This window comes from Lontra canadensis, unplaced genomic scaffold (assembly GCF_010015895.1).
Source record: "Lontra canadensis isolate GAN:19392208 unplaced genomic scaffold, GSC_riverotter_1.0 scaffold79, whole genome shotgun sequence".
In the NCBI taxonomy this organism is placed as follows: Eukaryota; Metazoa; Chordata; class Mammalia; order Carnivora; family Mustelidae; genus Lontra; species Lontra canadensis.
In genome coordinates, this window is record NW_022631073.1 from 9179353 (window position 1) to 9193658 (window position 14306).

Below are 14306 nucleotides of genomic sequence, written 5' to 3' on the forward strand. Positions count from 1 at the left end.
ATGCCCCAGGCACTGGCCCTGCTAAGCTCTCACAACAGACCCTTCATGGTATTTCCACTTTCCAGTGAGAAACCAAGGCTCAGAGAGGTTGAGAATTGTGCTTAATTTAAGATCACACAGCCAGTCAGAAGCGGCAAGCCCGGAGCGTGAAGTCAGGCTGGCCCGGCCCCTGGATGGCTTTGCTGTTTTACTCGTTAAACATAACATCCAGCGACTGACGGCCGAGAGTTACTGTCAGACCCACCAGCTAGGGACTCCTGGAGGTTCTCCGAGCTCCATCTCGGCATGCCAGCCCACCGCCCCGCACACGGCTATCGTGCAGCTCAGCTCCCTGGGTTTCCAGCACCCCAACTGGGCAAAATGCCCAGCGCCCCCACTTAAGGACAGCCTGGGGTGGGGGCAGTCATGCTTCTGAATCTCTTTAAAACAGAGACCGACCCCTCTGTACCACTCAGAGTCCTTTAGGGAGAACGTGTGTGACGAACCCATTGCTCCTTGGTTTCGCTTTAAGACAGAGTTACATTTGCAGACCTGTTTATATCTTTTCTGTTCTCCAAGACCACGCAAGCCACCTTGCCTGCTTCTTTGTCTTTCCGTTGCCCAGAACACTCAGTGTCGCCTTCGTCCGGCAACTGGAAGGGTCTGACCAGGCCAGGTTGCCCAGAACACATCTACCCTGACTCCGGGTTTAGCTCCACTATTTCAGTGAACACCAGGATGCAGTTCAAACACCATCAAATCCTGATGGAACTGGGAGGGAACAAACGTACCGCTGCCTTTCTCACCTGGAAACATGTGTTGCAAGCTCACTGCCTTACTGCCCAAAATGATGGGGGAAGGTGGTCCTTACTTTAAATACCGATGGGATGAGCAAACGCTCGTGTTTGACGGCCCTGGCTCTGGGCTCGCTGCTTGAACAAGGCTCAGAGCCGGGAAGACCCAGGCAGTCGAAGAGATCCGGCATATTTGACACAGTCCCGCCTCCTCCCTTCTTTCCCTTTCGAGAGACTCTTCCCAGTCTTCAGGTTTCAGCCTCCAACATGACAAACCCATAAAACCTGAGGTCAAGTGTGAGGCTTCCTCAGGGTTATAACGGACAGCAGGCGGGGAGGGCCTGGGGCTCCTGAGTCCCAGGGCTCAGTCCCTGACATCATTTAGGTGGATTGAGAGATACTATGTGATCAATGCTTGGCCCAAACCCACCTTGGGACCATGGTCAGTCCCCATGGAACCCGGCTGGGTAGGGGCACAGGAAAAGGGCCAGAGGCTGCTGGGCACTTCTGGGTGAGCAGAGGCCATCGGGGAGATATGTTGGACTTCAGATGCCATCTGTCTACAAAGGACATCATCCCCCCCAACCATGACTGCCCTTTAAGGTCCAAATGCACGAGAAGTACACTACCCCAGGCCACCAGACTCCAATTACCATCCAAGGGACTCCTAAGACTCAGTAAACCAACCAGGATGCGGTCGCTTCTCTGGAAACTCCCTTTTTAGGAAACACACTTAGGGAAGGGGGCTGCCGGGCCCGCTATAATCTGGATTCAGGCTCCCGCGGCACTGCTGGGCGGAAGCGGCTTCTTGTTCGGACACCCAGGGAGAGGGTGTGTGTGGTACACTGGGCGCTAGACCGGAAATCAGGACAAGCTGGAGGACCTCAGGAGGGTTCCCCCATCCAGGGACGCAGGAGGACGTCTGAGGGCCCTTTTGACCCCAGTGTGGCCTGGGGGTTACCCCATTCCCTCAGCAGTAAGCATGCTGGGTACGGGGTAAAGTACTCTGGCACGCTGCAGATACTCGGTGAATGTGTGACGGGTGAATGCTGGACAAGGAATGAACACCGGCCCTATACCTGGGAGCAGACAGCAGTTCCAGGACAGGCAGGAAGGAGGACAGCCTTGGGGCTAGCATTACACAGGACCTTCTAGAGGGAGGACAAGCATAGGCTCCCGAGGTCTAAAGCTGTCCCGGGAGCTGCAGAGTGCACAGGAGAGCCGGCCTCTGCTTATCTGAGGCTCTGGCCAGACCCCCACCGCCTTCAGGCCTCCGCTCCCCCACCCTGCCCTCGGCTGTTACCTTCTGCTCCAGCGTCCTCTCCAACGCGTCCACACGAAGCTGCTCCTTCCGCAGACTGGCCTGGTAGGCAGCCTGCTCCTGCTGGGCCTTGCCTCGGACCTGCGCGATCTCGGCGTTGGCCCTGCGGAAACAGGGTGGGGGGTTGCTCAGAAATGACCCACCTCCCCTGTAGACCCTTCCCACCTTCCTCCTCCCAGCTCTGGGCAGCAGGCACCGTCTGGCTGCAGCTCCTACCACTGGGGGTCTGGTTCAGGAGCCCACGAGCACCCCCTACCCCAACCCCATTCCCGTGATGCCAAGGTGCTCTGGGTGCGTGTCCTGGAAATTACATGTGTCCTCTACTTATCAAAATGCTGAGAGGACACTCTTATCACAAGTCACCCTGAAAAATACAAATGGGTTATCCGCCCTTCCCTAGCCAGTGGGAGCGGTGCCATGGGAGCGCCTGGCCTGCGGGGCTGCTGAGAGGCCTCTGGGGGCTGCCCGGGGGCCATGTTACCTGTCCAGCTTCTCCTCCGCGTGCACCTTCAGGGCCTGGTACCTCTGTTCCTCCTTCTTCACGCGGGACAGGTACTCCTGGGCACACTTCTTCAGCACCTCCTCATTCTGACAGGACAGAGGACAGAGGTTGCGCCCACAGAAGAAACACCCCAGGTGCTGGGAGCCCCGAGAACTCCCTGATACCTGCTGAACCCTGGACCGCCAAGTCCTGGTACCTGTACCATCTCCCAGCCTGCTCCCACTTCTCTGAACCCAGTCCAGCGTCCCGCTCTGCCCTGACATAAACACACCTTGCGGAAACCCTCAAGGACCTCCTTCATCTTCTCGTATCTCCTGAAGAGATCGGCCAGAGACTTCTCCACGGAGTTCAGGTCGGACAGAGCTTGCTCCTTCTCCAGGACCAGCTGCTGGACAGTCTGGTGGGAGACGGACTTCTCCCTCTGCTCATCCTCTGTCAAGAGACACAAGGATCCACACAATGGGGCCGGGGGCTCCCAACCCGGTCTTGGGGGCAGCCGGGGCTTCATACCCAACTCAAAAGATGTCCAAGCAGCAGGGCATCCCGGACTAGGGACAGACCCACCTCCCGAGCCCACCCAGACTCTGCTTCTAGGGAACGACACCTGCGGCCCCAGCATCCCGGGGCTGGGCCCTTGCAGTGAGAGACGGGATGGAAACTAGCCACGGATCCTGAACCTGATCGCTGCAGACCCTTAAGAATCCACATTCGAGGCCCCAGGGAGTCTGTTTGGTTGATGGCAGCAAATAGATCCATAAGGGGGCAAATCAGACTGAATTCTGAGATGACCAAGATTACAAGGTGCGGTAGTCTGAGCTCCAGGGAGCAGGCCTTTCTGTGTGTGATCAAGGTAAAGAGATGGTTGTTGGGAAACAAAAAAGGTTTCTTCATACTGAAAACATCCCATGAACCGAAGCCCACATCACAGCCCTGAAACTCTGCTTTGCCCAGAAAATGGACATTTCCTTTGATACAGCAAATGTCAGCTCTGAGAAAAAATGGAGCTCTTTCTGCCAAAGGGAGTTTCTCAGTTACATACAAGAGAATTAATTCTGGCCCAGTTCAGAGAGGTTGATCCTAGTAAAAGGACCACTCTGTCCCCGACCCCAACTCTCTGGGCCGCCACCCGCTGACAATCTCCCCCAAACGGCTTACTACCTACCAGCTTACATTTGCGGGAGAGGCCTTCTCTGCCCACGCCACATGAGGGACCCTCACCCACACGGCACGAATTTTGTGTGCTGACCCGTTCGTCTCCCGTCTGGGTGGGAAAGGAAACTTTTTCTCCCATCTGTCTGGACCCCTGGGGACCCTGCACTGGACAGTGTGAGGAGGAGAAGCCCCCGCTCAGAGCTCCTGGGGGAAGGAACTCTGCAGAGCTGTCCCTCCATCAGCCCCAGGTCACCTGGGCGGGGATCCTGCCGCCCAGGACTGCCTCCAGGGGATGGCTGCCAAAGGGCAGATGGCTCTGGAAATGACAGACTTAACTGCAGCGACCAGGGCCCACCCAGCTCTTGCACGTGTCTGGGGCCCTGCTCCCTGTTCTACTCATGTCATGCTCCTAGACCAGCACTAGGCACCAAACTGAACTTAAGTCCAAACCCAGTCACCTCCCAGGCTCCAGCTCAGAGCCCCCACCCCCACCCCAGGGTCCTCCCTGCACACTGGGAATGAAGTCTAAACTCCAGGGACGCCTGGGTGGCTCAGTCTTAAGGTTAAGCCTCTGCCTTCAGCTCAGGTCATGATCTCAGGGTCCTGGGATGAGCCCCACATTGGGCTCTCTGCTCAGCAGGAAGTCTGCTTTTCCCTCTCCCTCTCTCTCTGTGCTCTCTCTCTCTCTCTCAAATAAATAAAATCTTTAAAACAAATAAAAAATAAAATAAAATCTAAACTCTAGCTCCACCTGCTCCAGCTATGCTGGCTGGCACACCCCAGGCAGTCCTGCCCCAGGGCTCAGCAGTCCCAGAGCTCACTCATTCCAGTCCCTGACACTGGGCCACCTCCCCAGAGGAGCCTTCCAGAGCACCCACGGGGAACACCTCCTCCTTACTTTCCAGTCCATTCTCTCTCGCCAGCAACGGCCAGACATGCAAGCGTACTGTCTGCCCAGAATGCACGTTGCAGGAGTCTGTTTTGTCCACTTCTCTATCCTACAGTCTAGGACAGTGCCTGAGTCACAGGATACCCCAACACATCCATGCTGGGAATGATGGAATGGAGCCCAGCCACGGAGCCTGATCCAAACCCCAAGCTGCGCTCATGACCACATTTCTCCCCCAAGCTCCCTTAGAAGCAGGAGGTGGCTGGGGGATTCCGGAGGGCACCTGTGATGAGCACCGGCCACTGCACCGAGTGCTGAATCACCATCTTGTACCTGAAACTATTTCACACTGTGTGTTCACAGACTGGAATTTAAATAAAAACTTTAAAAAAGAAAAAAAAAAAAAGCAGGATGATGCTGCTGCTTTGGGTTCTTTCCCTTAGATTCCTGATAGACATTGTCCTGTGTCCTGAAGTTAGACCTATTCTGGCCGCGTGCTGTGGAGGGAAGCGCCCAGAATGGGGGTGGGGTGGGGGGCACATCCTGGGTTCCAGTCCGACAGGTGTGCGGTGGGGCCGAGATTCTGCATGGGGGACAACTTCCCCGATGACACTGAGGCGGCGGGTCTTGGGGAAACGCCTGGAGAGTCAAGGGCCCAGAAGATGCCTGATGTAACCTCCACCCCTGCCTCTCGGAGCTCCTGATACCAAGACGGAGGTGGAGGACCCAGGAGCCAGACCCTGACGGCCCCGGTTCCATCCTGGCTCTGACACTTCCCGGCCTGGCCACCCTGGGCAGGGTTTGAAACCTCCCTGAGTTTCAGCCTCCAGAGCTGAAAGAGGGGTTCATGGTATTTATCTCACGGCATTTGGGCAAAGATGACATGAAAATGTATATAAAGCCTTCAATATATAGTAAGAACCCAGGATCAGTGACCCATTATTGACAGCATCACTGTCTCCCCCAAACTGGCGTGATGTCCCACTACAGTGACTTCCAAAGGGGGAGCTTTTAACACACAGCGAGAACCGAACTGCCAGCGGCCGGCTTGCCATTCCTAGGCTCCCCGCAGAAAAGACGCTTCAAAGGTTCACTAGCAACCCAATGCTTATATTTATTCTTTGGGTTTCAGCTGCTTCCTTAGTCCTCGGCACATTCTGGGCTGATCTGAGGCGATGTATACATTTCACTTGGCTCGAAAAGAGCCATTTATCACACGGAGTCCATCTGATTTCCTGGATCTGAGACTCAGCCTGCCTCAGGTTTCCTGTCCTCCCCATAAACGTTTGTAAAAATAGAATTTCCCGGTTCCCAGGATACCAAGGAGGTGCGGCTGCATCGCCAATTTTTGTAAATTACAAATGCAGTCAGGTTCTTCAAATCAGGAAATCAGCCCCAAACTCCAAAGGCTCTAGCCTCAACCACAAAACAATGCCCCTGGAGAGGTTTCTGGCTTTTTCAGGCAAAGTATGATTAAACCACGTGGGGGAATGGGGGAGAAATGCAGCAAATACACAAGAGCAAAAGTAACAAAAACAGAAACCAACCAACCAAGATGGGATGCAATGGGCAGGTGTCAAATGAGGTGAAAAGCATTTACTTACCAGGCTTGCCTGTTTGTTTTGCAAGCAAAGGGCAAGAAGCAACAGAAAATGGAAGCAAAACAGAGAATCAGAGCAGTTGTTAGGAAAGCAGAAAAAAAAAAATCAACTGCAACAACCTGGAATGCAAAAAGCACAGAGGTCTCTTTTCGTTCTGAATCCTAAATAAATATTTGAATTCGGTTTAGTAACATGGCACGAGAGCAGACGATGATGGCAGGACAGATGTCACGCTGGCGTGGAACGTCTGCGAGGGTTACATGAAGGCCAGAGAGCCGGGCAGGACCAGGAGGAGCTCGTGGAGGTGGGGTGGAACCTGGTTTTAACTTCAAAAAGCTACTGACATTTATCCCGTCCTCAACTGTCAAGCTCCTGGAGTCTGAGTTTTCCCTCCCAACCAGGGCGAAAACCAGAAGAGACAAGGGACCCAAGAGCCACGTGGATGTACCTCCACATATGGAGACTCACGGCCCGCCCAGAAAGGAGGCAGGTGCTGCCCACAGCGACAGCGAGTCCCTGAAGTGCCTTAGCCCCATGCTGTCCTTTTACAAGGTGACGAGGACCTCAAAACCCGCGGCAGCCCTCATCAATGCCCTGCAGTGGTGACTGGTGGGATGATAGCCATGGATGTGCCACCTGATGGACAAGGCCTGAGCAGTGGTTGATGCCGACACTGGAGGAGCACGAGCATGGGGAACCGGGGGCGGACAGGCGCTGTCCCACCCGCAGAGTGACAGTGCCACTTGCCGCTGGGGAGGCTGGAGGGGCCTCCCGGAGGCTGGGGCCTCCCTAAACAGGAAAATGCTCGGAGGGGTGAGATCACAGCTCTTACGAGGGGCCCTCGGGCCAAACATACCAGGTCTCGGAGGGGAGGGGGCTGGGGCGCTGAGGGTGGGCGTGCGCAGCCCCAACCTTGGGAGTCAGGGTTCCGCGCACTCAGCGTTCTTCCAACTACTCTCACCTGCAAATACGCTGCGAAGGAATCGGAGCCGAATCGTGTTTTCTGTCCAACAGGGACAGACCCACTTGCGCCAGGCAGACACAGCCTGCTCTTTGGTTTTCAAGAGGGAACGTCTGCTTAGCTCCAAACTGTCGGTGGAGGCATAACCGATGGCTCTGGGCAGCCTTCTCGCAGGGGCAGAGGCTCGTGCCCTTGTACCCCCATCCCAGTGCTGGTCCAGATGTCCTCACCGAGAGCAAAAACAGCAGCATCGAATTCAAACGCGGAAAGCTATTTCCAGATGAGCCACTGTAGGTCTGGGGGCATTTGCACAACCCGAGACTCCAGGAGGCCAAAGGCTGTGCTCAGCGCGCCAAACGCGGTAGGTTGGAAGGCATAAATCCTTCTCCCTGACTACGTTTACAGGCAGTTTCGGTTCCAAGAGTTTCATTTTTTATCTCATCCATATGTATTCACAAAGCCTTATACCGATTTAATAAAGAGGCTTCGTTTGATAGAAAGCATACACCACGAGCTGATCCTTAGGAATACCCCAGTGGGCCTTCTCTGAGATCTGGGAGAAATGGCCTTTATTATGATACATCAAAATTCAAGCCCTTTTGAATAGAAAGCTCTCAGCTGTAGGCCTCTTCTCCATTCCCAAGCCTGCTCTCATATTTATTCTGGGACAAGCCGGAGGTGTGGTGTGACTTGTATCCAAACGTCTGAGAGAGAGGAGTCCTCCGTTAACCCAGCATCCAGCTTCAACACAGAAACTGGTTTGCGGAGAGCTGGGATTTTTTTACTCCGAAGTCCGTAGGAGTGAATTTTTTTTTTTAAAAACTGGTATCACGGACCTAAGCAGCAAATTAAATAGAGAAACAAGTATCTCCACGCTGCCACCCCCCCCCTGCCAGGTCATAACACCCTTTTTGAACAGTGATCTTCAGTGTAAAAACAGGCTTAGAACTTCTGCAGGATCTCATCTCATGATCATTATTTTTTAAAAAAGAGTCAGGTGGGTGTAACTCGTGACTTGAGGCCATCTTTTAGCGCAGGCCAAGGCAGCGTGGAAACTGGCTTCCAGGGACTCTGGGTTAAGATGGATTCTGAGTCTGTGTCCATCTCCCCGAGATCAGGTAAATCGCAGGAGGGAGGGGAGAGGTGGGGCGGGCTGCAGCGCTGACATGGGTCCCCCATCCTTGCCCGAGAACCCTGCGTAAGGCTGAGGATTTTGTCACTTGAGTCTAAATCAGAGTTGAGGGATTTGATTCTTAGTCTCTCCCATGAACAAAAACTCCCCTCAAATGTACGAGGAACTGACCCAAATCTGTTTCCCCATGAGGCTCAATGGTGGCCTTGGAGGTGACCGCCATGGCTTCCCACAGGCATGACTAATGCTAAGGGACATGCTCGCATGCGTTTCCAAGAGGCCCCCAGGCTCACATTCTGGGATGCTTTGGTCTCTCCCTGAAGGACTTCATGCTCTAAGAGGGGCCTAAGATGAACACATGTAGGAAGTCTAACTTCAAAGCCCAGCCCATAGGTTAGAAGCTTCGGGGAGGGCTGAGCCCACCCATCACAACACCCACCTATCATCTGAGCGATGGTCTTCTCATACTCTGCCACTATTTTCCTGTAAAAGAAACAAAAACATATTGGAACCATGACAACAGGACGGTTTCTCATTGATACTAGAGCCCATGTGCTGGACAGCAGCAGCCTGACCAAGACACTAGAGGTCAAGTCTTATTTATTTGTCGTAGTTGGCTTACCCCTCTAGGTTCACCTCCAACCTCAACTCTCTTCTTGCACACCCAAGTAGGTTCATTTTCCTAGTGCAGGACTCTGAACATACCACACCTGGTGCAAAACCCTCAATGTGTTTCCACTGCCCACTGAGAAAAAAAATAAGACCAACCCCTTCAGCCTGATAACCAAGCCCTCCACAACCTGAGCCTGATCATTCTCATCAAGCTTACCTCCTTCCCTGCCATCACGAACAGAGTGGTTCCATGAGAACAAATGAGTTTTTGTTGGCTCTGGGGTTTCTCGCTGCCATGACCTTCCCTGCTCTATTTCCAACTTTCATTGTCTTAGCTACTCCTCAAAGCCCCATTCAAATGCTATCTCCTCCAGGAAGCCTTCCCCGATTTCTCCTCTGAAATGCATGACATTTTAGGACTCTTCTAAAACACCTCACACATCTGGTGTCATAGTACACAAGAAGAAGAAGGTCCTCAAGGCCCAGGGCCACTACTTAGTCACCTGTGTCAGGGGCGGGGTGATGGGGAGATGGCCCTTCTTGGATAGCTTCAACAAACTGTAGCTACACAAAAGCATGAAGATCCCTTGCTTGTAAGACCGCCTCACTGCTGCCCCCAGGCAGAAAGACCCAGGCGTGAAGAAGCCCTCTATCCGAAGTCAACCTTCTGGAAGAAAACTCTCAAAAAAACTCGAGGGTTTCACCTACATTATCCAAGAGTTAGTTATTCTCCATAAGAGAACCAAGAACTGCTAACCACCAACAGAGTCAGGACCTGGATTACAGCTGGTCCCAGACACTGGGGGCTCAGCTTACTCCCCGGTGTGGTGAGGATTACCCCAGACCCTGACTTTCAGGGCTGGAGGGAGAATTAAATGAGGTTAAAAGGGGCAGTGAGCTAGGCTGGTGCCCCTTAAGGCTTGAACTTACAACTCCAAGATCAAGGGTCACATGTTCTACTGACTAAGCCAGCAGGAACGCTGGGTGTTACACACAACTGATAAATTACTGAGCACTACATCTGACACTAATGATGTACTATATGCTGCCTAACTGAATTTAAATTAAAAGGACAGTGTCTCACTCAAGGGCTGACCCACAACAAAAAAGGGGACCACACCACGGGCCCACCTGGGTTCTTTCTGAATCCTATACAGAAGCACACCTCCCTGTATCCCTGAATCACAAAGCAGTGATGGACCTTTGAGGCTGCACGGTCTAAAGCCCCCACTGTCAAGGACAGAGGTGGGACCACAGCAGGTAAGGGGTGTGTCCTTCCAGTGCACGGAGGGGGTGGTGGGAGAGACCTATGCTCCAGAGGTGCACTGGTGGCACTGTATTTGCACTGTGTTCTCACAGCGAACCCAAGGGGTGGTGTCCTGAGGATCCCCAGAATTGCTGATGGGGATACTGAGGCACGGGGTCACCCATGAACCTTTCTAGGATCAACAAAGGAGCAGAGCTAGGATTCGAATCCAGACATCCACCTCTGGAGCCCTTTCCACCCCAGATGCCTCACAGCCCCGAGGTACCTCACAGCCCCGAGGTGTTGAGATCCACCCTTCTTCCCAGATGAGGCCGGTCAGGTAGAGCTACACGAACACGCCCCACAGCAGCAAGGAGGCCGAGCCCAAGTGGCCGGGTCTGGCTCCAGAGGTGGACATGGGGGCCTTTAAACACGAGGGCCGCTGTGCCAGCTGGCGAGACCCGAATCCCACCATCCTGGTTGGTAAACAGCGCCCCCCCGAAGCCTCCAGAAATGGAACTTGGAGCCTTCCCAGCACACCCCGCTGTCATGCCCAGAGCACGCAAAAAATGACAGCCACATCATTTTCAAATGATGCCACCGCAGGGCCCGAGTGTGAGTGTGGACCCACTGAGAGTCACCTCCAGAAGTGGTCACAAAACACGTCAGGAGGAAGAAGGAACTCACAGGAGAATTTTCAGGAAGATACTATTTGACCTAGAAAATGGGATGGGATTACCTAAATCATTTGTTTGCTCCTTAAAGCAGTAGCCAGGAAGACAGCCCCTTCTGATAATTGACCAGCAGCCGCCTTGCTGTTAAGTGACTAGAAATGTACTCATTCCTCAACCAATTTTTAAAAATTCATCTATTCCCTACTTTCAAACTGTGAGACTTAAAAAGGAAATAACCCTATCAGAGATTTTCAGCATCGCACCAGATCTTCTGTCTTGGGAAAATGATCGTGCTCTAACTCCTATCTTCCCGTGCAACTGGAAAACCCATGTGCCCCTTCAGCCTGTGCTGAAGAAAGGCAGCGGGGGCAAAAAATGAGCTGCGCCCCCAGCAGCCAATCTCAGACTTGGTGGCAGCAACAGCCAGAACCCGGGATGGCGAGAGCAAAGGTTTGCGCCGGGTTTCTTTAAAAACCCTTGCAATACAGTTTTTAAGATTACACCCCAAGAGTAAGTTCTAGCTCCAGAGATGGTTTTTTAGCCTCTAAGATAATGATGAATCATGAAGGAAAATAAAGGGCCAAAAAGTGCATCAGATGGGACAAGGAGGGAGCAAGGCCTCTGGGCACTGTGTAAAGAGTTTTGGTTTGAGAATCAGAAAAGTAGATTCAAATTCACAGTCTTCTTCTTCTTCTTCTTCTTCTTCTTCTTCTTTTTTAAAGATTTTATTTATTTATTTGATAGACAAAGATCACAAGTAGGCAGAGAGGCAGGCAGAGAGGAAAGAGGAGGAAGCAGGCTCCCTGCTAAGCAGAGAGCCCAATGCAGGGCTCGATCCAGGACCCTGGGATCATGACCTGAGCCTAAGGCAGAGGCTTTAACCCACTGAGCCACCCAGGCGCCCCAAATTCACAGTCTTCTAAGTAGAAGCTCGGGTGAACTTCTGACTCTTGGTTTCTGCTCAGGTGGTGATCTCAGAGTCATGAGATCGAGCCCCACATGGGGCTCCAAGCTCAGCAAGAAGTCTGCTGGAGAGTCTCTCTCCCTCTTCCTTGGCCCCTCCCAACTGTGCTCCCTCTCTCTCACATAAATAAATAAATCTTTAAAAAAAAAAAATTTGCTGAGTTAAAAAGAGCGTAGAATAATTACATTTCCCCCTTGGAAGAAAACAAAGGAGTCTGTATAGGGAAACATTCACACATCTGCAATCAGAAATGGAAAAGTCTTGGAAGGATACCCCAGCACGAGTGGACAACAGCTACCTGAGGGGGATGGAATTGGAGGCTGAGTGGGAAAGAGATCTGGTTTTCGTTGTATTTGTTTTGCAGTATTTAGCTCAGGTGCATAATATTTTAATAACAATAACATTACTAAAAAGACTTCCACAATCAATGTAAACCTTGTCTTTCGAAGAAGAACAGGTAAGTCTTGGGAAGACACTGTTCGTAGACCGCACCAGCTCTTAGGAGACCACAGGTAAGCAATCCCCAGGTACCAGGAAGCATCGCGACTGACCTCATTTCCATCACTTCCCGCCTGCTTTCTTCGTATTTGTCCTTCCACTCTGAGACTTCTCTCTCCTTGGTTATGATCTGGCATCAGGGAGAAGAGAGAGGTGAGCCCCAGAGGTGTGAATTCAGATCTGAGCAATTCACAGACCCAAGATAAAGAGACATTGAACTAAAACTTCCTACACCAAACAATAATTGTATTGAGAGAATTTCCCGGAGCATGAGACAGAAATCAACCAGATATCAGACTCACACAATGCCCCACCGGGGAGCAGCTACAGGCATGTGCTTTCTGTTATAGATCAAACAAGACCACAGAGGCTCGTTAAACAATGGTGTCTAGGAAGATCAAAGACGGTTTGCTAAAGACGCCTCTGCCCACAGTGGTTGCAGGAGAAAGACTGTGTCCACAGATGCTGGCCTTGTGGACTGTGGGTACATACATACATGCATACAGACATATATATATATATATTTATTTACATGTGGCAGAAACCAGAGCTTTCCCAGGGCAACCAAAGCCAGCCTCCCCCGAGCCATACCCGTGGCACAGTACCTCCGCTCGAGCAATCCGGAGTGCGGAGTCCAGGTCGGGCTGCTGGAACAGAAGGCCTGCGGGCTTCTCCACCTCACTGGTCCCGATGCGGGAGTACAAGGCTGTTTTGGAGATGGAGACATCTGTTGGGTGAGCAGCTTCTCTCTGTGGAATGGTTTTTAATTAAAAAAAAAAAATTAATATCCCTCCTATGACAAAGAGGATTTGCATTCATCCCCTCGTGAATGGGTCAGTTGTATGGTTTTGAAACAAAGAACATCCAAAGTATGAGAAAATGCTTGGACTGATGAGTGGGGAAAGGCCAGATCCAATCTATGGAAATCGATCATTTGGCACCTGCACGGGCAGACAAAGGAGCTGATGGCAGGGGCCTCCCCAGCTCCCCACACTGGGAGTCAAGCATGTCTGCTGCCTGCTTATCGCTGCCATTTATCACCCGCAGAGGCATTCAGGCACAAAGCTTAAGAACCAAGGCCATTTTCCAGCAGGCCCCACTTGCAAAATAAAAGCCTGATGGTGAGCAATGCTGAACTCTCATCTACATTTGCCTAGTTTTGAAGAACTGCAGATCTGATCATTTTTGTAAGACTGTCCGCATTTCAGTGTGGGGGGTATGTGGGGGACATGGGTTGAGCTCCCTCTGAAAGGATATCCTGGCACAGAGCTTAAGGCCCACCATACTGATCAACCAGCATCACCTTCAAAAGCTAGTTTCTGGATGCCTCAAGGGAAGAGTTACTTTGCAGCTATGTTGCCTTAAGTCTGCTGTGACAACGGCAACACTGAAATCTGGGTCAATGACAGTATCCACATTTGCCGGTGAGACCCTCAACAACCGGTGGGATTCCCCACCCACCCGACACTGGTGTGACTGTCCAGGGCAGCCACGAGCCTCTTGGGAGGGAGGAGAGGACCGCGGTTACTCTCCCTCCCATTGCACAGCAAGCTCAAGCCATCTCCAGCACACCTGGAAGGCCATGTTAGGAGCATCATCGACCAGCACAGAGGGGGGCCGGTGATCGAAGACCGCAAGACACTCCCAGCCTAGCACACTCTCAGTCCTATGCAGTAACCTCCTGGTGGCCAGCATGGATGCCAGGGTAAACTACTAGAGTCCAGTTCGGTGTGGAGGCCTGGCGGTCTGCCAGTCAGAGTGTGACTGCAGCTCCCAGCGACAGTGGAAGAGACGTGAGCGGCGAACACAGCAACAGGTGGAGGAGAGAGGTCTGGAGCAAGAACCGTGAGGACCGGAAGTGGAAGCAGAGGCGATTAAAGACCCAACAATGAGGGGGGAGGGGGCGCCCCTGAAGGTACTCTATCATTGCAAGAACAGGCAGGCTCCCCCTAATTACAGAGAAAATGAACTTGAAACAACT

At 52.5% G+C, this 14306-nt stretch overlaps 1 protein-coding gene across 6 annotated transcripts in view; it reads right to left on the minus strand.

Annotated features, from left to right (window-relative positions):
- TACC2 (transforming acidic coiled-coil containing protein 2) overlaps positions 1-14306 on the minus strand; it is a 204190-nt gene that overhangs the window by 1814 nt on the left and 188070 nt on the right. For all 6 annotated transcript variants that reach the window (XM_032882158.1, XM_032882157.1, XM_032882159.1 and 3 more), the window contains 6 exons: positions 12931-13074; positions 12379-12455; positions 8771-8814; positions 2868-3028; positions 2576-2682; positions 2077-2197 (listed from right to left, as the gene is read on the minus strand). In XM_032882158.1, coding sequence (XP_032738049.1) covers positions 2077-2197; positions 2576-2682; positions 2868-3028; positions 8771-8814; positions 12379-12455; positions 12931-13074 — 654 coding nt within the window. The remainder of the gene's footprint in view (positions 1-2076; positions 2198-2575; positions 2683-2867; positions 3029-8770; positions 8815-12378; positions 12456-12930; positions 13075-14306) is intronic.